Consider the following 26,330-nt stretch of genomic DNA (forward strand, 5'->3'; position numbering starts at 1 on the left):
AACGACGTTTTAGCGTGCGTTTTGCCGCGTTTTTGTTTGCGTTGTGCGCTGCGGCGCACAACGCAAATGTGAACGTAGCCTAAGCACACAATCATACAAAGGCTAGGTGTAAGGAGAGGTGCACTATCTCCTAAACTAGAGCCTGCTGAATACCTTCCTACTTGCGGAGGTTGGCACCCTAAATTCAACGAGAGATACAGTGTAATGGGCCCCACATGGTCCTCCATACAGTGTAGTGGGCCCCACATGGTCCTCCATACAGTGTAGTGGGCCCCACATGGTCCTCCATACAGTGTAGTGGGCCCACATGGTCCTTCATATGATGTAGTGGGCCCCACATATAGTCCTCCATACAGTGTAGTGGGCCCCACATATAGTCCTCCATACAGTGTAGTGGGCCCCACATAGTCCTCCATACAGTGTAGTGGGCCCCACATGGTCCTTCATATGATGTAGTGGGCCCCACATATAGTCCTCCATACAGTGTAGTGGGCCCCACATATAGTCCTCCATACAGTGTAGTGTGCCCCACATAGTCCTCCATACAGTGTATTGGGCCCCACATGGTCCTTCATATGATGTAGTGTGCCCCACATATAGTCCTCCATACAGTGTAGTGGGCCCCACATGTAGTCCTCCATACAGTGTACTGGGCCCCACATGGTCCTCCATACAGTGTAGTGGGCCCCACATGGTCCCACTTCTCCTGACAAAGCCATGCTTTACAGGGCAACCTGCATGGGGTCTCATCCCCCGCCATATTATGCTTCTTTACATTATGTTGCTCTATTCAGTTTTAGGCATTCCCATAATCTAGGTGCCAGTAGGTATATTTTATCCTCTGCTCAGGTTCTCATTTATAGTTGGTTGTTACCCTGAGATTGACCATCCGGTATTGGAGATACCTGTTCTGGTGATGTCCTTTCAGCAGTCCAGTTACCTTATTGGCCTTGTGTCTCTCATGAGTTTTGCTGGGTTTTTGAGATATCTGTTTAACCTTGAATTTATTAACTGTATAATAATAATAATCTTTTTATATAGTGCTAACATATTGCGCAGCGCTTTACAGTTTGCACACATTATCTTTGCTGTCCCCGATGGGGCTCACAATCTAAATTCATTATTATTATTATTATTATTATACATTTATTATTATACATTTTTATAGCGCCATTTATTCCATGGCGCTTTACATGTGAAAAAGGGGACGAATATAGACAAGTACATTAAACATGAGCAAAAAAACAAGGCACACAGGTACATAAGGAGGGAGGGCCCTGCCCGCGAGGGCTCACAGTCTGCAGGGGATGGTTGAGGATACACTAGGAGAGGGTAGAGCTGGTCGTGCGGCAGTTCAGTAGGTTGAGGATCACTGCAGGCTGTAGGCTTGTCGGAAGAGGTGGGTATTCAGGTTCCTTTTGAAGGTTTCTATGGTAGGTGAGAGTCTGATGTGTTGGGGTAGAGAGTTCCAGAGTATGGGGGAAGCACAGGAGAAGTCTTGTATGTGGTTGTGGGAAGAAGAGATGAGGGGGGAGTAGAGAAGGAGATCTTGTGAAGATCGACAGTTGCGTGTAGGTAAGTCCCGGGAGACGAGGTCACAGATGTATGGAGGAGACAGGTTGTGGATGGCTTTGTATGTTATAGTAAGGGTTTGGAACTGGAGCCTCTGGACAATAGAAAGCCAGTGAAGGGCTTGACATAGGGGAGAGGCTGGGGAGTAGCGGGGAGACAGGTAGATTAGTCGGGCAGCAGAGTGTAGGATGGATTGGAGTGGTGCCAGAGTGCTAGAGGGGAGTCCAGAGAGTAGGAGGTTGCAGTAGTCAAGGCAGGAGATAAGGACATGCACTAGTGTTTTTGTAGTTTCATGGTCAAGGAATGCGCGGATCCGGGAAATATTTTTGAGTTTGAGTTGTCAGGAGGAGGCAAGGGCTTGGATATGTGGCTTGAAATAGAGGGCAGAGTCAAGGATCACCCTGAGGCCCCGGGCGTGTGGGACTGGAGAAAGTGAGCAGCCATTGACATTGATGTATAGGCCTGGTGGAGGGGTAGAGTGAGAGTATGTCTTTGGAATGTGTGAGGAAACCGGAGTACCCGGAGGAAACCCACGCAAACAAGGGGAGAACATACAAACTCCTTGCAGATGTTGTCCTTGGTGGGACTTGAACTCCAGCGCTGCAAGACTGCAGTGCTAACCACTGCACCACCATGCTGCCCCTAACAATATATAATGTGTACAGTACTATATCTACTTTCTTGGCTATATATAACCTCTTACTTTGATTGTTTTTTGGTATATTACTTGATTGTTTTTTGGTATATTACTTTGTGATGCTGGGACTAGCGGTGCATTCAGGGGATCCTTCTGATTGTTCAGATGTTTAATCAATGGAGAAAATTATTTGGTTGAATTGAACTATATGCAGTAATGGCGTTGGGGTATGTTGTACAGAATTAAATGTTAACCTTTTGTCCACTCTTTGCCAATAAAGTTTACCGTCATTAGATTATTAAGAACTATCAGGTGTGCCTATCGTTACGTAGTTCTTTCTTCTTCTTTATATATGGTCTTCAAGCGCGCACTGTTCCCCTTCCTCCCGGCTTCTCCTTGTCTGGGTAGCGGTGTGCTCCTGATGGAAAAACTGTTCACTTCCTTGCAAGGTCACACCGCATGGTTTAAACTGTTTTTTTTTCTGCGACGCATCATGGGAGAAGTGCAGGGAGCCTTTATAGCAAACGACTTGCTAGCGTGCTTTCTTTGCCATAGAAATCGTCCACTGCTGATAGATTACAGAGGTGGCCAGTAACCTTGACATTGATCTGAAAATGTACATTCTTAAGAACGATTAAGAGTTTTAATTAGGGATAAATTGCAAAGTTCCTTCTTTTTACAAGCACTGTTCAATTTCACTCATCAAACAAGACAATACGACTCCTAGTATTGGCGGCGTCTACATGTATGATCTGTCCCAGACCCAATCCGTCAGAAGCCATGACTGATGTATGGGCAGATCCTGATGGGAATCAATACCGTTATGTCTGTGTTGTTTAGGGGACATTAACTGGCATACTAATTGGACTGGCCCAGCTGAACAACTCTGAGTTGAAGCTGAAGAGACTCTGCTACCGGCACGGGTAAGTGGTCATCGTCACCGCCAGTAAAGGGGCGATGGGCGTAGGAAATGCTGACCGTCTGCCTAGGTTATATTGCACTGCTCCTCTGTTTGTCCCTCCTTGAAATGTAAGAATTAGTAGACCAGTGAGTGTCACTGGTCCCTTTTCAGTAAGGGGGTCTCTCTGCCCTAGATTAGAATCCGGGCCACCCCTTTGTTCTTGTTCAGCCCGTGATCTGTTTCTGGTGGGAGAGACATTTTTCCTAATAGTTGACCCCCTATTTGATCCTTGTCCATAAGAAAAACGGACTTTATATTACTGCTGGTCAAGAGCAGACATGGAGGGAGCAGGGGTCCGACATTGATTCCCCTGCATCTGCTCCTCTGCCACCTAGTTATGTATGTCACAGCGGATATATGTCATTACTGACGCTGCCGTGAGATTTGCCGGCTTCTCTGTAAGGCTGGCTTCATACGTCTAGCATTCATGACCCCAGTAGAGACCACAATGCCCGGACCAACCGCTGCTCTCCTCCCCGTCCTTGCTCCTTGTCTCCGGTGCCGGTCCTGACGTCTCCTGTAGATGTATTTAGGATATGGTCAGTGACCCCCATGTTCCTCCTCCTAGAGTGAGACTTCCCCCGCTTCTCTCTCCTCCAGGTTATTAGGCGTGGACAAGCTATTCTCTTATGCCATTAATGAATGGCTGACGGACATCAAGAAGAACCAGCTGCCGGGCATCCTGGGAGGAGTGGGGCCGATGCATTCTCTGGTGCAGCTGGGTAATCCACACATGGCTGCTATCATTGTGGTGTGAGGTTTGAAGGGGGGCTGTACCCCCCTAACTCAAAACCAGGTAGACTAAGGCAAAAGTGGGGCATCACTATCGGCATCCCTGCTGGTTTAGAGGAGCTTGTGGCTGGTCCAGAGCTGATGGGGAGGAGGTTATAACCATCTGTTTTAGACCACCAGAGATACAAACCTACTTACCCAACCTTGCTCTAGACCACCAGGGATACAGATGTAGAAACATACTCGCCCAACCTTGCTCTAGACCACCAGGGATACAGATGTAGAAACATACTCGCCCAACCTTGCTCTAGACCACCAGGGATACAGATGTAGAAACATACTCGCCCAACCTTGCTCTAGACCACCAGGGATACAGATGTAGAAACATACTCACCCAACCTTGCTCTAGACCACCAAGGATACAAACATTGCCACACACACGCACTCTTGCTGTAGACTTTTAGGGGTACAGACCTTGAGAGAGACACCCTGACACTAGCGCACCCTCGCTTTTAGACTATTCGTAACAGACTGACACCCTCGCTCTAGACCACCAGGAATGCAAACTTTGACCCACAGCTTCACCTTTGAAGCCGAAACTGTAGGTAATCGGCAGCAATGATGCGGGGGCTGCATATCTTACATCCGACATTTGCTGCCATTCTTCCCCCTGACTTCTGCTGTTTCAGGGCTAGAGACCTCCCATACATATCGGCTGGTCCTACAGATACCTGCGGGTTCGGAGACTTTTATCCTATATGTCCAGCTGCCCTTCAACCCCTTACAGCCTGAACAGTTTGGAGGGAATGATATTGAACATCTTTTTCTTTTATGTAAGGGTCCATCTAGGACATCTGCACATAAATAACTAATCCTGTAAGTAATAACTCACCGTGGTCTCTGTTGAACCTCCTCACTCTCTTCTTTCCTTTTCAGTTCAGGGTCTTAAGGATTTGGTGTGGCTGCCCATAGAGCAGTATTATAAAGATGGCCGCATTGTTCGAGGCTTCCAGAGAGGTGCTGCATCATTCGGGACATCCACCGCCATGGCTGCCCTGGAACTGACCAACAGAGTGGTGCAGACGATACAGGTATCCCCCTCCTCATGTGATGAGGGGGTCCCACCTGCCCCACATGTGCCATTACCAATCCCGTCAGTGGGTAGTTCTGGTCCTACTGGTGCATATTCTGACCTTTCCTTCCTGTGCTCAGGCCGCCGCAGAGACCGCCTATGACATGGTGTCACCGGGACCCAGTCCTGTGGAGTTGAGAAGAGCCAAGCGCTTTTCTCATCATCGCCTCATGCACCAACCTGTGGACCTAAGAGAAGGAGTCGCCAAAGCTTATACCGTGGTTAAAGAGGTGACAGCGTAGACTGAGCCACTGCAAGGGCGTTATGTACTTTGTAAGGTCTCTGCTTCTCGTCAATGAATAGTTCGGAGGTCACACAAGTACCCGGCCCGTGGACTTCTCTCTTACATCGAGCCGCGCCCGTTGTGCCAGTCATGTGCCCATCATGAGTTCCACCCTCTAGCCCTTATGAAGGTTTCCATTCAGTGACTGAAAGCAGAGATTAGTAAAGCTTAATAATTAATACACAAAGAATATAAGAAATTCACTGTCTGGGGGGCCGGCGGACATTCATTGTCTGTAGGACCACAGAGTAAAGGCCAGCACTGTACCTGACCATTCCCAGCGGCCCCATAGAGAATGGTGCAGAGGTACAATAATGTCCGGCTGTTACTCCATGTGTCCGACTCCTGGCATCGGTGGGGGTCCCAACAGTCAGACCACCTGTGATCGGCAAATTATCACCTAACGTATGGATAGGCGATAACTTGTTGATGGTGGCAATGACCCTTTGACTCTATTCACTTCTGTGAGTTGTGCACACTACCTCCCCATTCATTTGTGCCAGCTGCCTCACCAGGTAGTTGGCCGGGGACCCCCATTCTTCCACCCCTGGGGTCAGAACCTAGCAGACATGTATGGCCTATTCAAAGGATATTCCATAAATGCCTAAATAGGCAATAACCCTTTATAGGAATTGCTGAGGATTGGGATTTTTTTTTTCCAATTCCAGACAACCCCTTTAAGGCATATACCTAATCTATTGCGCATTTTCTCAATCTTCTTTTCCCACCTTACCATTAAAGAGGTTGTCCTGCACCGCTCAGCTCCGCATTGGGAGGTAGGTGGTGCTGCTGACATTGTTCCTGCCAGGACTTGTGCACCGCACATAGCGATCAGGCAAGCGTCCTCCACGTCATCTGCACCTCCTTCCTCCCAATGTGGAAGTGAATAGCGCTGGACCACCCTGTTAGTTATGTTCTTGTTTCAACGTGAGATTAAAGTCTTCCCCCTAATGCCTCTTTTCCAGGGCATCACAGACACCGCCCAAACCATCTACGAGACGGCGGCACGTGAGCATGAGAACAGAGGGGTCACCGGCGCTGTGGGGGGAGTCCTCCGTCAGATCCCCCCTGCTGTCGTGAAACCACTAATCGTGGCCACAGAAGCCACATCCAATGTGCTAGGTGGAATGAGGAATCAGATCAGACCCGATGTCCGGGAAGAAGAGTCTCAGAAATGGAGATTAGAAGAAGGATAGAGCCCGGGCGCTGGCAGGGCTGTGGACCTGCGCACTAGGAGCCGGTGAATACTGTGACTCATAACTAACAAACAGCTCAGGAATGGGTGTAACCCCGACCACATGTGGATCCTTCCCGGGTGCACAGGACACTGGTTGTACTGTGTCAGATGCAGCTCGGCCATCTCGGCTCCTCAGCTTCAGCTCCCTCCTCTCCCCGTCTTCGCTCAGTTCCACAAAATGATCTCTATTTTGGCAGCAGCTTTCTAGAAGTGTTACTCTGCACACTTTGTTCCTTTTTTTTTCCCCCTCAGCTTTGCACATGGCTGAAAGTGAATAATAATTCCGTTCCTTGTCGTATGTAGATTCCCCAAGTCCTCCGAATGGCGGAGGTATAAAGTCATGTGTTACATTTAGTCTGTACATTTGTAATCTGTTTATAGTGTTAATAAAACATTTGTGTTATGGTGAGTGTGCGCCGCAGGCGGAGGAGTCACTCATTGCTGCACAGGCGGCGGAAAGGTCCTTTAATCCAGGGACCCATGTTTAGCTCCAAACACATGAAAAGTTCCAGTGTGAACAGTGTAGTAGTGGGCGAGTTACTGACAGCTTATATCGGTAGCTAAGAGAACCCCTTCCTAGCTATGGAGCCAAATCGTCAGCCAGCCCCCTCCTAGCTGTGGAGCTGATCCATCAGCCAGCCCCCTCCTGGCTTAAGGGGAAGCTGTCCTGGCCCCCGTTATCCACCACCATGTCTGTACGGCACCTTTTCCTGCAGTCGCGCTTTTTGCTGCTCCTAGATTGTTGAATAAATGCAAAATTAGCTTTTATGCGCGTGTCACTCTTTGGGGGGTGTTGATTTCCCCAAGTTAATCTTCCCTCTCATCATGTGGGTGATCTGATTTGTAGAGCGACATCACCTCTGGATGTTTGCAAATCATGTGCGAGTGCCCGACGTTCTGCCTCCCTGGGAAGTCACATGTAGGCAGATATGTGATGGCCGTGAGACTTGCAAAGAGCTGGCAGTGATTTTTGGTACTTTTTATAAAAAAAAAAATGAATAAATGTCACCTCCTCCATCTGAGATGATAATGACAACATCCATAAATGTCATTGTCCATAGAAATATGGCTGAACGCTCATGTGGAGCAAACGTTCTAATTCTCCACGTCATAACCCCAACACTACGCAGCATTCGTTCTTGTAAGGTCAGCTGTATGTCAGGTCCTGGGACAGGACATAGCTACCATCTGCCACTGACTCTCATGGGGATGAGTCCTCTGTCACCTGGTCACCCATCGAGTCCTTCTTAGAGGCCAAACTGGTCCCGAGGTATCAAGAGAACTGATTAACTGTAGATCATTTCTTTTAATGTTTCACCACAGTCTTCGGTCTTACTTAGACTGAATTTATACGTTCATATTATTGGACCCCAATACTCTGGCCAATCGTGCGTTCCCATGTCCTGAACTAACAGTCTCCGTTCCAGTACCATCTATTACATGGTAGTGTATATTCTCTGCACTTCTAAGACCCCCTATTTCTCAGGAAATCTAGACTTCATGGCTCTATTAAGAGTAGTGATGAACGAACCTTTCAAGGTTTAGTTAGATTTGCCGAACGTACGCAAACCCCAAGTCAATGGAAGGCCAAACCAAACGTATACTCAACACCTAAAGGGGTAACAAACCGCTTCCCAAACAGGAAAAATTAGGGGCAAATCCCAAGAAAAGTGGCATTAATTGACCCAGAGTAGAAATTTGCAAATTGCACAGAATCAGTCAGCCATGGGCCATGCATGAGATATCAGGGTCTGGCCCATGATTTACAGCTTGGAATTGAAGATTCAATGAAGACCTGGTGGTTAAGGAAGTGGTATAAGCCTTTTTAGCTGGGAGCCCTGATATCTCATGCAACAGCTCCAATTATTTTTCCCAGCACTCAGATGGCGCATACATGAGTTTCATATAGTACTATTGATAGAAAAACGTAAAGCAAGTAACACAGCTAGTTGGCTGAAAGTAAGTGCAGGCCTGCTGGTCTGGGAGCCCTACTGCTACAGGTAACACACCAGATGGAAACCCAACTTGGAGTCTCCACATTTCAAAAAATTGTAACATCAGCAGCAACAGCAGGCACAGAAGACACCACAAAGGTGGCACAGACTGCAATAACGTGAGATGAGATCAATGCATGACACTAAAAATGACACCATCGCCTAGTCTGCACAGTCTATGAATGGGGTGCAGATGTCATTGGAGATTCATGATTTGTTCATTTTGATGAAACTTAGGCTTCCTACACATTGAGGGGACAGCGCTTATCCGTCAGGACCCCACCAGCAGTGCTGAAAACACGTTCTGAGAGAACGCTGTCTGCCGGGCATGACAAAACCTCCAAAGCATGACAGGTGAGTTCAGGTCACCTTTCCATTTTTGAAGACCAATATGTAAAAGGGTCCAACCCCCCTTCCCCCTCCTGATGGCATTGATATTGAGCTTAAGATACTCCTGCACCATCCTCTCCAGTTGTGCACTATGTGTCAGGTTTGTACTCTGTTCTGCTAGTGTACAGGCTAAATTATGTGTGAAACTACTCACAGAAATCGCTTATGCAACTAATGCTGCTGTTAATGTTTTTGTGATGACACCTTGACGTTCCTGGGGTTGGATGTCTAGAACTGGGATGCACACTGTTTCTTAGGGAAAACCTCTCTTAAGATTGTCTACAAGCCTGTTTTGATACTCCAACATGCACACGTCCCTTTCCGGAGGGAAGCATCTGACTAAATTTACTCTTGTACCGTTGATCTAGTGGCAACCCAGTAGTCAGCACTATTTCTAACCCTAAGAATACGAGCCTCATTTTGAAACTAGCGCAGCAAGAAGGTGCTCATGTATCAAGCGCTTCCATGCGGTCCAAGTCGGTGTTGTGTTGGTGGCAGGGTAGCACTCAAGGTTGCTTCCTCCGTCACCTCCCGCCAACCACGGAGAGGGGATCATTATCCTCTTCATCTCCTGACCATTTGTTCATTGGATCCTGCAAGTTCACAAACTGTTTGTCTGGTACCATGAGCCCCTCTTGATTGCTGTAAGCCACTCTCCAATGTCATCCACCTGTGCAACGACAGTCCGGAAATTTGATTAGTCTGTATGAGGAGGTGGTCCCATTGGAAGATGTAGAAAGGATAACAATATCTCAAAGTGTACTTCAGCATGTAGATGACCGGAATAGTGATGCTGATGACTGCATTGTTGGTTCTAACCATCTTAGCCATTTTGAAACACTGCAGAAGGATGCAGAGGTCCTTCATCTACGCCCACTCCGCAAGCGTGACGTCTGTACTGCATTGGCCCAGGCTACACAAAAGGACATACTGCATCAGGGCTTGTTGCTGCTGCCACAATCGCTGTAACATATGCAGAGTGGAATTCCACTGTGTCGGAACATCGCAAATCAAACGGTTAACTGGTAGGCCGAAAGACCTCTGTAGTGATGCAAGTCGAGGACATGCAGGGTGTGATCAGTGGAAGTGATCCCACAGTGACCATGCTTTCTGCAGCAGTGCAGGCCGGGATAGTTGCGGAGAAGTAGTTCCGCCACCAGGTCTGCATCGTTATCACACACTGTCTTCCCTGGCTCCAGGTTCAATGAAAACAGCCATTGCTCTAACTCGGCCTGGAGAGCTGTCCACAACTCTTGAGCTTTGTGACTGCGATCTCCAAGGCATATTAATTTGAACACTGCATGATTGTGTTGAGCCCTGGCTGCTCAGTACGGAGGTGGAGGATGTTTTCTCTTCACTGTTGGAACGCGTGTCTGATTAAAGGTGAGGTTGAGGGCATAGAGGTGGAGGAGCCAGACGCAGTAGAGAAACTGTTAGATACAGAGGTTTGTACTACAAGCCTTGGGGATTCCAATACTTGTGGAGCAGCCCCTTTTCCGCCTGCCCCCACAGCCACCAGTCACCCAATACCCAGTCTGTCAGATGTAACGTCCCTGCCCTGTTTGCTCGTCCAGGTGTCAGTGGTGAAATGCACCCTGGCAGACATAGATTTTTTCAGGGAATGGGTGATGTCTGCGACATGCTGGTCTAGCGCCTGCACAGCTTTCTTAGAGAAGTAATGGCAACTGGCACTGGGGGACTGCGACTGCCATCAATTTTCTGAAACCTTCTGTATTGCCATCAATTTTCTGAAACCGTTTGTATCCACCAGGCAGAAAGGCAGCATTTCCGTGGCCAACAGACTAGAGTTGGTGGAGTTCAATCTCTTAGCGCTGGCATGTGCAGGAGGAAACATTCTTTTACATGACCACAACTGTGGGACCGAGGACTGACTGCTGTGCTGAGAGGGCAGAGTGCGAAAAACAGCCGCAGTTTGTCCTATCAGGTGCGGCTTTTCTGCACTTTGCGCAAGCAAAGCAAGATTTCCGCTTTTTATATGGCAGGGACGTGACTTCGGCAGCCAGTCACAGAAGATCTTGTGTCATGTTGTTGTGGATGGTGTCTATGCCCTGATTGGCTGCCGGAATCAACACACGAAGTTAAGGGGGGAAAAAAAAAAGCTTGCCGCTCCTGTAACCTCTCCACCCACTCCCCTCATCAAACACCTCCTCCCCCCCGCTCATCATATACACTCACTGGCCACTTTATTAGGTACACCTGTCCAACTTCTTGTTAACACTTAATTTCTAATCAGCCAATCACATGGCGGCAACTCAGTGCATTTAGGCATGTAGACATGGTCAAGACAATCTCCTGCAGTTCAAACCGAGCATCAGTATGGGGAAGAAAGGTGATTTGAGTGCCTTTGAACGTGGCATGGTTGTTGGTGCCAGAAGGGCTGGTCTGAGTATTTCAGAAACTGCTGATCTACTGGGATTTTCACGCACAACCATCTCTAGGGTTTACAGAGAATGGTCCGAAAAAGAAAAAAAATCCAGTGAGCGGCAGTTCTGTGGGTGGAAATGCCTTGTTGATGCCAGAGGTCAGAGGAGAATGGGCAGACTGGTTCGAGCTGATAGAAAGGCAACAGTGACTCAAATCGCCACCCGTTACAACCAAGGTAGGCCTAAGAGCATCTCTGAACGCACAGTGCGTCGAACTTTGAGGCAGATGGGCTACAGCAGCAGAAGACCACACCGGGTACCACTCCTTTCAGCTAAGAACAGGAAACTGAGGCTACAATTTCTACAAGCTCATCGAAATTGGACAGTAGAAGATTGGAAAAACGTTGCTTGGTCTGATGAGTCTCGATTTCTGCTGCGACATTCGGATGGTAGGGTCAGAATTTGGCATAAACAACATGAAAGCATGGATCCATCCTGCCTTGTATGGAGCATCTTTGGGATGTGCAGCCGACAAATCTGCGGCAACTGTGTGATGCCATCATGTCAATATGGACCAAAATCTCTGAGAAATGCTTCCAGCACCTTGTTGAATCTATGCCACGAAGAATTGAGGCAGTTCTGAAGGCAAAAGGGGGTCCAACCCGTTACTAGCATGGTGTACCTAATAAAGTGGCCGGTGAGTGTATATCCTAGCCAAAGTAATAACAAAAGCATTCGTTGAAACACAACGATTTACCGAACTGTGACCAAACTTTGAGTAAAAATGTTTGTGACAGCGAATGTGAATCCGAATGTGCTATGTTCATGCCGAATTTGAGTTTGGCAAATGTTTTCCGAGCAAGTTCGCTCACCTTTAATTGAGTCCATGGTGTGGACTGTCTCCAATTTTGCCAAAAGAGGGACATATAAGGCTACGTTCACATTAGGCTATGTTCACATTTGCGGTCTGCGCCGCAGCGTCGATCGCCGCATGCGTCATGCGCCCCTATATTTAACATGGGGGCGCATGGACATGCGTCGCACTTGCGTTTTGCGCCGCATGCGTCCCTGCGGCGCCCGCAGAGGACGCAGCAAGTTGCATTTTTGCTGCGTCCAAAATCAGTGAAAAAAAGGACGCATGCGGCGCAAAACGCAGCGTTGTGCATGCGTTTTGCTGCGTTTTTGTTTGCGTTGTGCGTTGCGGCGCCAACGCTGCGGCGCACAACGCAAATGTGAACGTAGCCTTAGCGTTGTGCGACGCAGCGTCGGGCACCGCTGCGTCGCCGCATGCGTCATGCACCCCTATATTTAACATGGGGGCGCATGGACATGCGTTGCATTTGCGTTTTGTGACGCATGCGTCGCTGCGGCGCACGCGTCAGGGCGCACAGGACGCAGCAAGTTGCATTTTTTGTGCATCCAAAATCAAGCAAAAAAAGGACGCATGCGTCACAAAACGCTGCGTTGTGCATGCGTTCACATTTGCGTTGTGCGTTGCGTCGCCGACGCTGCGGCGCACAACGCAAATGTGAACGTAGCCTTAGTCCTGCGCCCATGAATGCCCTCAAGTTAGACTGGGCAGGAGTCTAAATCAAGGGATGTGCTGTCTGTTTTCCTGCTCGCGATATTTTTATTTTTTTCCCCTCAACAGCTTCCAATTTACCATGATTGTATCTGATAGTTTTGGCAAATTTGTGGCTCTTGACAATCATGTTGCCTGTCTCTTCCCACTGAACATAAGTGGCCAATTCTCACATGTGGGTGCACCAGGGGATCAGCTAGGATTCCAGAGCTAGGACCGTCCTGAACCTTTATGTGCCCCTCTGGGGAGAACAGAAGCAGATCACATAAACCTCTGAGTCTACTTTCGGAGCGATGGGGGATCAAAATTAGGTGTTAACTTCTGGTCCCCAATTACAGGAGGAAGAACAGTTCTGGAGGACCAAAAGACATATTCAGAGCCAAATGGCCACCCAAGGGGAATGGCGATTAATTGGTATTATCTTGGATTTTGTCTCTTTTCTAAATAATAATCAAATTGGAATGTTCCTAATACTTACTTTTTTTTTTTTATCCTATTAAACGTCCTGGATTGAACGAGCAGGACAAAGTGATATTTTTAGTGATACTATGTTTCTTTCTATACACTTTTTGACGTGTTTTATTTTATTTTTTTAGCACTTAATAATCTTAATAATAATCTTTATTTTTATATAGCGCTAACTTAGGCTACTTTCACACTAGCGTCGTGCACTGCACGTCGCTATGCGTCGTTTGGTAGTAAAAACGCATCCTGCAAAAGTGCTTGCAGGATGCGTTTTTGCTCCATTGATTTGCATTAGCGACGCATTGCCACACGTCGCAACCGTCATGCGACGGTTCCGCCGTGTTGTGGCGGACCGTCGGCTGCAAAAAACGTTACATGTAACATTTTTTGCTGCCGACGGACCGCCATTTCCGACCGCGTGTGCGCGGCCGGAACTCCGCCCCCACCTCCCCATGGGGCAGCGGATGCGCTGGAAAAATGCATCCGCTGCCCCCGTTGTGCGGCGCATTCTCTGCTAGCGTCGGCCCGACGCACTGCGACGGGCCGAGTACGATGCTAGTGTGGAAGTAGCCATATTTCGCAGCGCTTTACACACATTGTGAGCCCCATCAGGGACAGCGATGATAATCTAAATTCCCTATCAGTATGTCTTTGGAGTGTGGGAGGAAACCGGAGAACCCGGAGGAAACCCAAGCAAACACGGAGAGAACATACAAACTCTTTGCAGATGTTATGGTGGGGTTTGAACCCAGGACTCCAGCGCTGCAAGGCTGCTGTGCTAACCACTGCGCCACCGTACAAAGAGGCAGGGTCCATGGCTGATCCCTTTAATATGGTGTCACTGCACTTTAAAGCCCTTTTTCCATTTTGTTATCACCGGAACAGGACATTTTAGCAGCCGGTTATGCTGCAGCAAGACAACGCCGCACATTTACTAGGAAAGTCTCCCTTGGTCATCTTCTCGTACAGCTGAGCCTTCTCCTCCAACCTTCTCCTGGATTTCTCCAGCAAGTCGTCCTCCTCGGTCTTCTCCTCTAAGTCCCTCTTGGCTCGAGCAGTGACTCCGATATTCTGCTTATTCCAGATATTGGGTTTCTTGGGGATGGCCTTGGGGGCGACGCCGGCCTCTTTGGCGAACTTCTCATGTTTAAATTCCTCTTGTTTGCGGAAAAGTTCAGCTTTTAAGTCGACCAACGAGGACGCAGTCACATCCAGCAGCTTCTTCTTTTTATCCATAGCCAAAACAGACGATATTACAGCTTCCTCACCCGCCCGACATCTACCTTGGGTCTTTATGGATGGGGTGATAACAAATATGCGCTCATATTGTAGTTATGTCCCCATATTGTAGTTATGTTCTCATATTGCAGATATGTCCCCATCCAGGTTCTGATATTGCAGTCATGTCCCTATATCCAGGTCCTCATATTGTAGATATGTCCCCATCCAGGTCCCCATATTCTAGTTATATCCCCATCCAAGACCCCATATTGTTGTAATGTCCCCATCCAGGTTCTCCTATTGTAGTCATGTCCCCATATCCAGGTCCCCATATTGTAGTTATATCCCCATCCAGGTCCTCATATTGTAGTTATATCCCCATCCAGGTCCCCATATTGTAGATATGTCCCCATCCAGGTTCTGATATTGTAGTCATGTCCCTATATCCAGGTCCCCATATTGTAGATGTCCCCATCCAGGTCCCCATATTGTAGTCATGTCCCTGTATTGTTGTCATGTCCCCGTCCAGGTTCTGATAATATGGGGACCTGGACATGACCACAATGTAGTCATGTCCCCATATTGTAGTTATGTCCCCATATTGTAGATATGTCCCATCCAGGTCCTCATATTGTAGTTATGTCCCCATATTGTAGATATGTCCCATCCAGGTCCTCATATTGTAGATATGTCCCATCCAGGTCCTCATATTGTAGCTATGTCTCCATATTGTAGATATGTCCCATCCAGGTCCTCATATTGTAGTTATGTCCCCATATTGTAGATATGTCCCATCCAGGTCCTCATATTGTAGATATGTCCAATCCAGGTCCTCATATTGTAGTTATGTCCCCATATTGTAGATATGTCCCATCCATGTCCTCATATTGTAGTTATGTCCCCATATTGTAGATATGTCCCATCCAGGTCCTCATATTGTAGTTATGTCCCCTTATTGTAGTTATTTCCCATCCAGGTCCTCATTGTAGATATGTCCCCATCCAGGTTCTGATATTGTAGTCAGGTCCCCATATTGTAGTTATTTCCCATCCAGGTCCTCATATTCTATTTATATCCCCATCCAAGACCCCATATTGTTATGTCTCCATCCAGGTCCTTATATTTTAGTTATGTCCCCATATTGTAGTTATGTCCCATCCAGGTTCTCATTGTAGTCATGTCCCCATATCCAGGTCCTCATACTGTAGTCATGTCCCCATATTGTAGTCATGCCCCCATCCAGGTCACCGTATTGTAGTCATGTCCCCATCCAGGTCTCTGTAATGTTGTCATGTCCCCATCCAGGTTCTGATATTGTAGTATTGTCCCCATATCCAGGTCCCGATATTGTAGTTATGTCCCCATATTGTTGCCATGTCCCCATCCAGGTCTCTGTAATGTTGTCATGTCCCCATCCAGGTTCTGATATTGTAGTATTGTCCCCATATCCAGGTCCCGATATTGTAGTTATGTCCCCATATTGTTGCCATGTCCCCATCCAGTTCCCTGTATTGTTGTCATGTCCCCATCCAGGTCCCTGTATTGTTGTCATGTCCCCATCCAGGTCCCTGTATTGTTGTCATGTCCCCATCCAGGTCCCTGTATTGTTGTCATTTCCCCATCCAGGTCCCCGTATTGTTGTCATGTCCTCATATTGTAGTCATGTCCATAGGTTTTAAAGTAGGAAAATAGAAAAAAAGAGTAAATCAAAAAATGTGGTCAATTCTGTACTTATATCCTCCATCTTGGTATATACACTGGTCAAAAAAATAAAGGGAACACTAAAATACCACATGCTAGATATCGCTGAATGAAATATTCCAGTTGCAAATTTTTATTCATTGCATAGTGGAATGTGTTCAGAACAATAAAACATAACAATTATCAATGTAAATCAAAATGAATATTCCATGGAGGTCTCGATTTGGAATGATACTCAAAATCAAAGTGTAAAATCAAATTACAGGCTGATCCAACTTCAGTGGAAATGCCTCATGACAAGGAAATGATGCTCAGTATTGTGTGTGGCCTCCATGTGCCTGTATGACCTCCCTACAAAGCCTGGGCATGTTCCTGATGAGGCGGCAGATGGTCTCCTGAGGGATCTCCTCCCAGACCTGGACTAAAGCATCCGCCAACTCCTGGACAGTCTGTGGTGCAACGTGAATGGAGCAAGACATGATGTCCCAGATGTGCTCCATCAGATTCAGGTCTGGGGAAGGGGCGGGCCAGTCCATAACTTCAATGCCTTCATCTTGCAGGAACTGCTGACACACTCCAGCCACATGAGGTCAGGCATTGTCCTGCATTTGGAGGAACCCAGGGCCAACCGCACCAGCATATGGTCTCATAAGGGGTCTGAGGATCTCATCTCAGTACCTAATGGCAGTCAGACTACCTCTGGCGAGCACATGGAGGGCTGAGCGGCCCTTCAAAGAAATGCCACCCCACACCATTACTGACCCACTGCCAAATCGGTCATGCTGAAGGATGTAGCAGGCAGCAGATCACTCTCCACAGCATCTCCAGAGTTTGTCACATCTGTCAGTTGTGCTCAGTGTGAACCTGCTGTCATCTGTGAAGAGCACAGAGCGCCAGTGGCGAATTTGCCAATCCTGGTGTTCTGTGGCAAATGCCAAGTGTCCTGCACGGTGTTGGGTTGTGAGCACAACCCCCATCTGTGGACGTTGGGCCATCAGACCATCCTCATGGAGTCGGTTTCTAACCGTTTGTGCAGACACATGCACATTTGTGGCCTGCTGGAGGTCATTTTGCAGAGCTCTGGCAGTGCTCCTCCTGTTCCTCCTTGCGCAAGGGCTGAGGTAGCGGTCCTGCTGCTGGGTTGTTGCCCTCCTACGGCCCCCTCCACATCTGCTGGTGTACTGGCCTGTCTCCTGGTAGCGCCTCCAGCCTCTGGACACTACGCTGACAGACACAGCAAACCTTCTTGCCACAGCTCGCATTGATGTGCCATCCTGGATGAGCTGCACTACCTGAGCCACTTGTGTGGGTTGTAGAGTCCATTTCATGCTACCACAAGTGTGAAAGCACAACCAACATTCAAAAGTGACCAAAACATCAGCCAGAAAGCATAGGTACTGAAATGTGGTCTGTGGTCCCCACCTGCAGAACCACTCCTTTATTGAGGGTGTGTTGATAATTGCCAATAATTTCCATCTGTTGTCTATTCCATTTGCACAACAGCATGTGAAATTGATTGTCAATCAGTGTTGATTCCTAAGTGGACAGTTTGATTTTACAGAAGTTGGATTTACTTGGAGTTATATTCTGTTTAAGTGTTCCCTTTATTTTTTTTGAGCAATGTATATATAAAAAAAAACAATACTCACCTCTCCTCCTCGCTCCCACGCTCTGCAAAATGACCTCCAGGAGGCCACAAATGTGCATGTGTGCACAAACGGTTAGAAACCGACTCCATGAGGATGGTCTGATGGCCCAACGTCCACAGATGGGGGTTGTGCTCACAGCCCAACACCGTGCAGGATGCTTGGCATTTGCCACAGAACACCAGGATTGGCAAATTCGCCTCTGGCGCCCTGTGCTCTTTACAGATGAAAGCAGGTTCACACTGAGCACATCTGACAGACGTGACAGAGTCTGGAGACGCTGTGGAAAGTGATCTGCTGCCTGCTACATCCTTCAGCATAACCGGTTTGGCAGTGTGTCAGTAATGGTGTGGGGTGGCATTGCTTTGAAATTGCCATTAGGTACCGAGATGAGATCCTCAGACCCCTTGTGAGACCATATGCTGGTGCGGTTGGCCCTGGGTTCCTTCTAATGCCGAACAATGCCAGGCCTCATGTGGCTGGAGTGTGTCAGCAGTTCCAGCAAGATGAAGGCATTGAAGCTATGGACTGGCCCGCCCATTCTCCCGACTTCAATCTGATTGAACACATCTGGGACATCATGTCTCACACCATACACCAACGTCACGCTGCACCACACTGTCCAGGAGTGGGCGGATGCTTTAGTCCAGGTTTGGGAGGAGATCCCTCACGAGACCATCCGCTGCTTCATCAGGAGCATGCCCAGGCGTTGTAGTGAGATCATACAGGCACGTGCAGGCCACACACCCTACTGAGCATCATTTCCTTGTCTTGAAGTTGGATCAGCCTGTAACTTCATTTTCCACTTTGATTTTGAGCATCATTCCAACTCCAGAACTCTGTGGGATATTAGTTGCGATCTACGTTGATCATTTTTAGGTTTTATTGTTCTCAACACATTCCACTATGTAATGAATAAAGATTTAAACTGGAATATTTAATTCAGTGATATCTAAGATGTGGGATTTTAGTGCTCCCTTTATTTTTTTGAGCAGTGTATATATCACTGAGTTCTGTTTGCAATATATTCTGTGGGGGGAGGCTGCATTATATTCTGTGGGGGGCTGCATTATATTCTATGGGGGGGCTACATTATATTCTATGAGGGGGCAGCATCATACTATATGAGGGGGCTACCTCAACCCCTGTTACATAATTAAGACATGTACTACTTTATATTATACCCTGATATTAGCGCGTTTTACCGCACAGTTGGTGGCCTTGTATTTATTTCTATGTAGCTACATAGTGGACCCCAAGAATAGTTTTCTCTAGTGGGCCCAAGGTGCTCCAATCCGACGCTTCTGCCCGCTATCAGGGCTGGCAGACCAGGGGCCCCCGCTCCCCAGGGGCCTCCAGACCACTATGGGGCCGTAAGTCAGGGGGGCCCAGCACCAGCTCCGCCCCCCCCAGTGTGTGCCGCTGTAATAGAGTGCAGGGTTGAGTATGTCACCACGGAACAGACAGACCAACTGTTGAGGGGAATTTATTAACAGGGGTAAGATTCTCCTCGCAGGGAGTAAACAGGGAGTTAATAGAAGTAAATCAAACAGTAAACAGTTAAGCGAAAACAAAAGGGTTAATGAGTGTTCTTGTAACTTATCAGTCCAGGGGGCTCCTGACTGGAGGGTCCTGATTCCAGCGTGGGTACAGTCACCAGCAGAGTCCGCTTTCATGTACTCACAAGATGCAGTCTTTAGCTTTTACAGCACAGTCAGGAATCAGGGGCTCCGCACTGTTAAGTCTCTCACCAAGAATCACAGTCTCTGTACTGATACTGCGGGGACCAGGGGATCGAAGTCTCTTCTCTGTTTCCTGGGAACTGGAAACTCCGGGGTTAAGACTTTTGTCCAAGTGAAGCTGCAAGCAGAAAGTCACACAGCCACTTTGCTGGGAATCTCTGTACACCAGGCTGACAGTCTCTCTCTCTCTGCAGCAACAATACACACACACTGAGCAGTTTCCTTAGTCACGCTCAGGGGTCCTGGCTTGTCAGTGCGGTCAACGGGGCTGCGCGCTCAGGTCACTGTAAGGGGATACGTAGTCTCTGATTATGGAGGCTTCCAAGTCCCCACTCTCACTCCAGCCTTAGTGCCCTCACAGGGAGCACTCTGTCATGGGGAGCGCGGCGCTGCAGCCTGCTTTCTCTCTGGCACGCTGTCCCCTCAGTTTGGCGCGCTGTCCCCTCTGTCTGGCGCCCTCTGCTCTCCCGCACTTTTCTGACCACACCCCCCTCTCTTCCTCTTTCTGCTCCCAGTCGTCACATGGTCCCTTCTGTCCAGGGCAGAACGTCTCCCCCCGACCACCCAGCTGTCTGACTAAGTGGTTCCAGGTAAGGAGCAGAGAAAGCAACCTCCTTACACCGCATTCAACTGTGTCGGCTCCCTGTCCCATCAGTCCCCTCTGACACTGCGTGTGCATGATGACGTCACTTCATTGTGTACCCACTGTGTGCCGGGCAGGCAGTGCGGCTGCTGATACCGGAACAGAGCCGGAATCAGTGTGGGAGCGAGGAAGAGAGGTGAGTATTGTGGATTATATATATATATATATATATATATATATATATATATATATATATATATATATATATATATATATATATATATATATATATATACACACACACACACACACATTCAGCTTTATATGTTAGATATACTGTATATATTTAGATATACTGTATGTATGCGTGTGTGTGTGTGTATGTATGTATGGCATCTGCACCGTCGCAGCTACAGCCACAAAATTTTGCACTGTCACACGTCTGGACCCCGAGAGAGTCATAGGCTATGTTGTGAGGCGAAATTTTAACCCTGCGCATTCCAATTCACGAAACAATTTTGCCCCTATCTACATAATGGGGAAAAATTGAAAGGAAAAGTGTGGGAGGCAAATTAACAGCTGCCAGATGTGAACAAGGGGGACTTAAAGAATGAGAGTGATGGCGCCAAAGAGTATATACCGTACAGTTGGTAAGGTGGGGCCCCGACATGGGATACTCACCACACACGGGGATATGAACACACACACAAAATGCGCCACACACTACCACGTGCTTGAACACATATATCACCCTCAGCACACATTTCACCACACCAACCTCGCCACATAAAAGTCGAAACTCAAAACTCGCCACGCACAAAATTCGCCACATGCAAAACTAGGCTCACGCAAAACTCGCCACATGCAAAACTCACCTCATGGAAAACTCGCAACACAAAAACTTGCACACGCGGAAAAATTGCCACATGCACAAAAGTTGCCTCACACAAAACTTGCACATACTCAAAACGCACACCACACATAAAACTCGCCACGCGCAAAACTCGCCATGCGCAAAACTTGCTGCACACAACTTGCTGCACTAACCTGTCACATGCAACTCGACACACAAAAAGTTGCTACACGCATGTCGCCACACAAAACTCATCTCACAAAAGTCACTACATGCATGTCGCCACACCCAACTCAACACACACAACTTGACACATGAAACTCGCCCTAAAACACACACAAGTGTGGTATTATCCTTCAAAAATAAAAATCTGATTAATAAGCAGACAAACTACAAGTCAACAAATGTACCATATAGGAAATACGGCAGCTGTCAGTCACATGACCTGTCTATTATGTGTATGTGTGAGCTAATACATACCTCCCAACTTTTGAGGAAGGGAAAGAGGGGTGAAGTTTAGGCCACACCTCTGACCACACCCATTTCACAACTAGTCACGCCCCAACCACACCCATTTAGCACTGCTGATCACAATGTTTCATAAACAATAATTATAAACAAAAAATATGGCCACACAGTGCTCCATACTGTATAGTGGCCCCACATGATGCTCCATACTGTATAATGGCCACACATGAAGCTCCATACTGTATAATGGCCCCAAATGATGCTGCGTACAGTGTACTGGCCCCAAGTGATGCTCCATACAGTATAATGGACCCACATGATTCTGCATACTGTATAATGGCCACACATGATGCTCCATACTGTATAATGGCCACACATGATGCTCCAAACTGTATAATGGCTCCACATGATGCTCCATACTGTATAATGGCCACACATGATGCTCCATACTGTATAATGAAACACTAGAAATAGAGGGCACCATCTAGCTAATAATTAAGGATGCTCTACCCGCAACATGTCAAAACAGTACAGTAAACAGAAAGAAAAGAGACATGCAATACTGCAGGGATCATCAAATAGTAGTAAATTTTATTAAGTCATAATCCTCAAACCACACCACTCACAATTAAAAACATTTAATAAGAGATTCGGCACATCTAATGATGGATTTGGAGGAACTGGAGGTCCCAGAGGAAACGTTGCTGGTTAGTTTAGACGTGGAGTCCTTATATACGAATATAGCCCATGATCAGGGAGTTCAAGCGGCTGCATTTTTTCTGGAGAGACATCAAGAGAATGGTGAGCATAACCTCTTCTTGTTGGAGCTGCTTCATTTTGTCCTTGATAAAAACTATTTCACCTTTGATAGAAAATATTACAGGCAAATTACTGGGACTGCTATGGGGGCGCGTTGTGCGCCCTCATACGCAAACCTGTTTTTGGGTTGGTGGGAGGAGTTGGTGGTTTATCAACATGTAATGTTTTCCAGTAAAATAGCCATCTGGCGACGTTATATAGACGATGTTCTGTTTTTGTGGACAGGAACACTTGAAGAATGCAAAAAGTTCGTCGCAGATTTGAATACGAATTCTTTGAATATCCACCTGACCTCCACCATATCAGAATCGACTGTGGATTTTCTGGACATTAAATTAACTATAAAAGAAAACCGGGTCTCCTCCTGCCTCTATCGGAAAAAGACAGCAACAAATAACCTTTTACATTATTCCAGCTTTCATCCGACCCACTTGAAGAATGGAATACCAAAAGGTCAGTTCTTGAGACTCCGTAGAAACTGTAGCTCAACAACAGATTTTCATAGGTTAGCGAAAGATCTAACTACTCGTTTCACCAACAGACAATATCCCAAAAAAATCGTATCAAGAGCCTTCAAAGAAGCTGAACAAAAGGATAGACAAAGTCTCTTCACTAAACAGGTGCGTGATTCAGTTCGACCGCTATCTCTCATTACGACTTACAACAATCAATGGTCAGATATATATGGGATTCTGAATAAAAATTGGAATATCCTGTTATGTGAGCCAAAACTTTCTTTGCATATCGCATCTACTCCCAAAGTGGTGGCAAGAAGAGCCAAGAATTTAAAGGACCAACTCTGCCATAGCCACTATCAAAGACCAAAAAGGGAATTAAGAATTGGTAAACGGACCCGTGGCACATACCCTTGTGGGGGGTGTAATATATGCCAATTTCTAGTTGCACGGGAGCAAATATGTATTTCTACGTTACCTTTTCCAATAAAATCGGAATCTTTTTTCAATTGTAGGTCGAGAAATCTCGTGTATGCAATTCTATGTGACTGCCCCAAGCTCTATGTGGGCCAGACATCGCAGGAGCTGAGGAAGAGATGTCAACAACATCTTTCTAATATCAGTCTGGCGAAAAGAGATCGGGAGAAAGGGAAGACCTTAACCTCAGTTGCGGCACATTTTCTTGAAGCACATGGAAGTAACATCAGAGGCTTGAAGATTATGGGATTAGAAGGCATAAATGAAACTATCAGAGGGGGTAATCTAACTAATCAGCTGTTGAGATGTGAGTCCAAGTGGATCTATAAGTTACGGAGCCTTTCTCCGGTTGGACTTAATGAGGAGCTCCTATTTACTGGTTATTATAAACAGTTATGATTGTCTTTTACATGATTGGTATCCAATATAGCCCCTCCTTTTATACCTATATTTCATTCTTGATGTAATGGGATTTTTTTAGTTTGGTGGAGTATTCATTCCCTCCCTTTGAAAGCACTCTAATCTTGCTGACTCCTAATGTATATATCTTGGGTATTAAAGGTCTGTTTATAATTCGAGTGAATTTAGCGTGAGATCTTATGGGAGGCTTCTGGTGTTTTCTCTCCTTTAGTCCCTTTTGAAGCACTGTGGGTACTTGAGGACTTAAACACATCTGGAATTGATCCGTAAACAACGTCTCCTCTAGGTTATATATACTTTGAATATTTCCTGACTAAAGGGTGTTACTGTTTTGCATCTTGGGAATATCTTTCTCTCTCTCACCTGTTGTATTGGTGAATCATATAGTGCATGTTAACATTAGTTTGGGTTTTGTTATACTGTCTGTCCCATGCTGGGGTGCGGGTGGAACTACATGGAACAACTGCGGCACGAAGTCGGGTGTATAGACTAACGTTGACCAATATGGCAGACTGTTGTTTTACACGCATTAGCTTCTAAATGTAGCGCTTATGTAACATGTATTACTGGTTACCCCTGGTAATACCTTGCTATGTGCAGTTGCCATGTGTTTCGCCTTAATGTGTTTAGTAAAAATTGCCATTAGGGCAATTTAGGATATTGCATATCCATTTTGGAGGTAGCTATTGCCGGATATCTTCCAAATTGGGTCAGACTATCTCCAAGATTTCTAAGTGGGAGCGCCTGCGCAGTGTAATATGCGTCGCAAGGTATCCCTGGTAACATCTCACTATGCGCAGTAGCGATTTCCGGTACGCCGAAGGAGCCGGTGTACTTGTCAATGTGACTTTCAGCTGGTCTAAGAATGATAATCGGCAATTAGTGGGAGCGCCTGCGCAATGCAATATGTATCGCAGGGTTTCCCTGGTAACACCTAACCCTGCGTAATAGCAGCTTCCTGTACGCCGAAGGAGCCGTTTTGCCTGTTCGTACGATCTTCAGCTGCAAATAGCGCCTGCGCAGTATGACATGCATCACAGGGTATCCTTAGTAACGCCTGACCATGCGCAGTAGCGACTTCCGGGACGCTGAGGGAGCCAACATGCCTGATAGCGTGATCTCTAGCTGCAGCTGTACTATGGATGATAAATTGTGAGTACTATATATACTGGGGTCCTTTGGTCACCACACTGTTCTTACCCCTGATGAAGTCACAGTGGTGACGACACGCGTCGGGTTGACCACGCAGGATTCGGTCCCCTTCCTCCTTACTTCAGTCTCCCTGGCCGCTTTTATGGTATGAGCATGTTCATTAGAAATCTAATTTTTGCCAGAAGCAGCATTTGCTTATAGACCTTCAATTTTGCCTTCACAGCCAGTTTATTATAATAATTTTTTCTGACTATTTCTTTATTTAGCTGTGGTACTTTACTGGCAGTTTGAGTGGCTAAAACGTGAGTGTCTGTTCGTACTATCTTAGCCATTGAATTTCTTATTCATATATATTGGATACCAATCTATTTTTTGTATCTGCTTTAGGGAGAATAATTTGTTGTATTATAAACATGGAGGTATATTCATAGGAGGGCCCGCACCTGCGTGTATAGATTTGTCTTCCCACTATTCTCTTGGGTAGACTTTTGTTGTTTTATGTATTTTTAAATGTTTTTAATTGTGAGTGGTGTGGTTTGAGGATTATGACTTCATAAAATTTACTACTATTTGATGATCCCTGCAGTATTGCATGTCTCTTTTCTTTCTGTTTACCATACTGTATAATGGCCACACATGATGCTCCATACTGTATAATGGCTACATTATGCTCCATACTGAATATTGGCCCCACATAATGCTGCGTACAGTATACTGGCCCCACGTGATGGTCCATACAGTATAATGGGCTCACATGATGCTTTGTACAGTATAATGGCCCCACACAATGCTGGGTACAGTATAATGGCCCCACATGATGCTGGGTACAGTATAATGGCCACACATGGTTACCCCACCCCCATCATTGCCTTCTCCATCACTACACACACCTTTCACCGCTCTCCCTCGCAGCAGCCGGCAGCTTCCAATCCCGCGGTGCTGAATGATGTCATCCAGCTGCACTGCTGACTGCTCACGTCGCTGCAGCTGTGATACGCCACTGATAAAGACCTCTCCGTGTCTCCTGTGCCAGTCAGAGCAAGGAGCAATATCTGCTCCGATCCGACACAGCTATCGTCCGCTCCGTACACCTCGTACACACACGAATCCGCTCCATACAACTTGCACACGCGGCTCCACTCCGTACACCTCATACACACACGGCTCCACTCCGTACACCTCGTGCACACACACGACTCAACTCTGTACACCTCGTACACACACACGACTCCGCTCCGTACACCTCGTACACACACGGCTCCACTCCGTACACCTCGTACACACACATGACTCCGCTCCGTACACCTAGTACACACACGGCTCCGCTCCGTATCCCTCTTACACACGCGGCTCCGCTTCATGCACCTCGTACACACATGAATCCGCTCCATACACCTTGCACACTCGGCTCCACTCCGTACACC

The 26,330-nt window shown here is 47.0% G+C and overlaps 2 protein-coding genes across 4 annotated transcripts in view; both read left to right on the forward strand.

Annotated features, from left to right (window-relative positions):
- The window catches only part of ATG2B (autophagy related 2B), a 90,812-nt gene extending 83,490 nt beyond the window's left edge, over positions 1 to 7,322 (forward strand). For both annotated transcript variants that reach the window (XM_077267366.1, XM_077267365.1), the window contains exons 39-43: positions 3,050 to 3,132; positions 3,771 to 3,892; positions 4,839 to 4,993; positions 5,115 to 5,264; positions 6,283 to 7,322. In XM_077267366.1, coding sequence (XP_077123481.1) covers positions 3,050 to 3,132; positions 3,771 to 3,892; positions 4,839 to 4,993; positions 5,115 to 5,264; positions 6,283 to 6,513 — 741 coding nt within the window. In that variant the 3' untranslated portion in view covers positions 6,514 to 7,322. The remainder of the gene's footprint in view (positions 1 to 3,049; positions 3,133 to 3,770; positions 3,893 to 4,838; positions 4,994 to 5,114; positions 5,265 to 6,282) is intronic.
- Positions 7,323 to 8,785: 1,463 nt separating this feature from the next.
- LOC143759233 (uncharacterized) lies at positions 8,786 to 26,102 on the forward strand. Of its 2 annotated transcripts, XM_077248945.1 has the most exons (3): positions 21,848 to 22,855; positions 22,944 to 23,022; positions 23,373 to 26,102. In XM_077248945.1, the coding sequence occupies exons 1-3, from the start codon at positions 22,246 to 22,248 to the stop codon at positions 23,731 to 23,733; spliced, it is 1,050 nt and encodes a 349-aa protein (XP_077105060.1). In that variant the 5' UTR covers positions 21,848 to 22,245; the 3' UTR covers positions 23,734 to 26,102. The 2 variants fall into 2 exon arrangements, with proteins under 2 accessions (XP_077105052.1, XP_077105060.1); XM_077248937.1 differs by adding an exon at positions 8,786 to 8,902 and having other exon boundaries at positions 22,628 to 26,102.
- The last annotated feature ends 228 nt before the right edge of the window (positions 26,103 to 26,330 follow it).

Source organism: Ranitomeya variabilis, chromosome 1, assembly GCF_051348905.1.
Source record: "Ranitomeya variabilis isolate aRanVar5 chromosome 1, aRanVar5.hap1, whole genome shotgun sequence".
NCBI lineage: Eukaryota > Metazoa > Chordata > Amphibia > Anura > Dendrobatidae > Ranitomeya > Ranitomeya variabilis.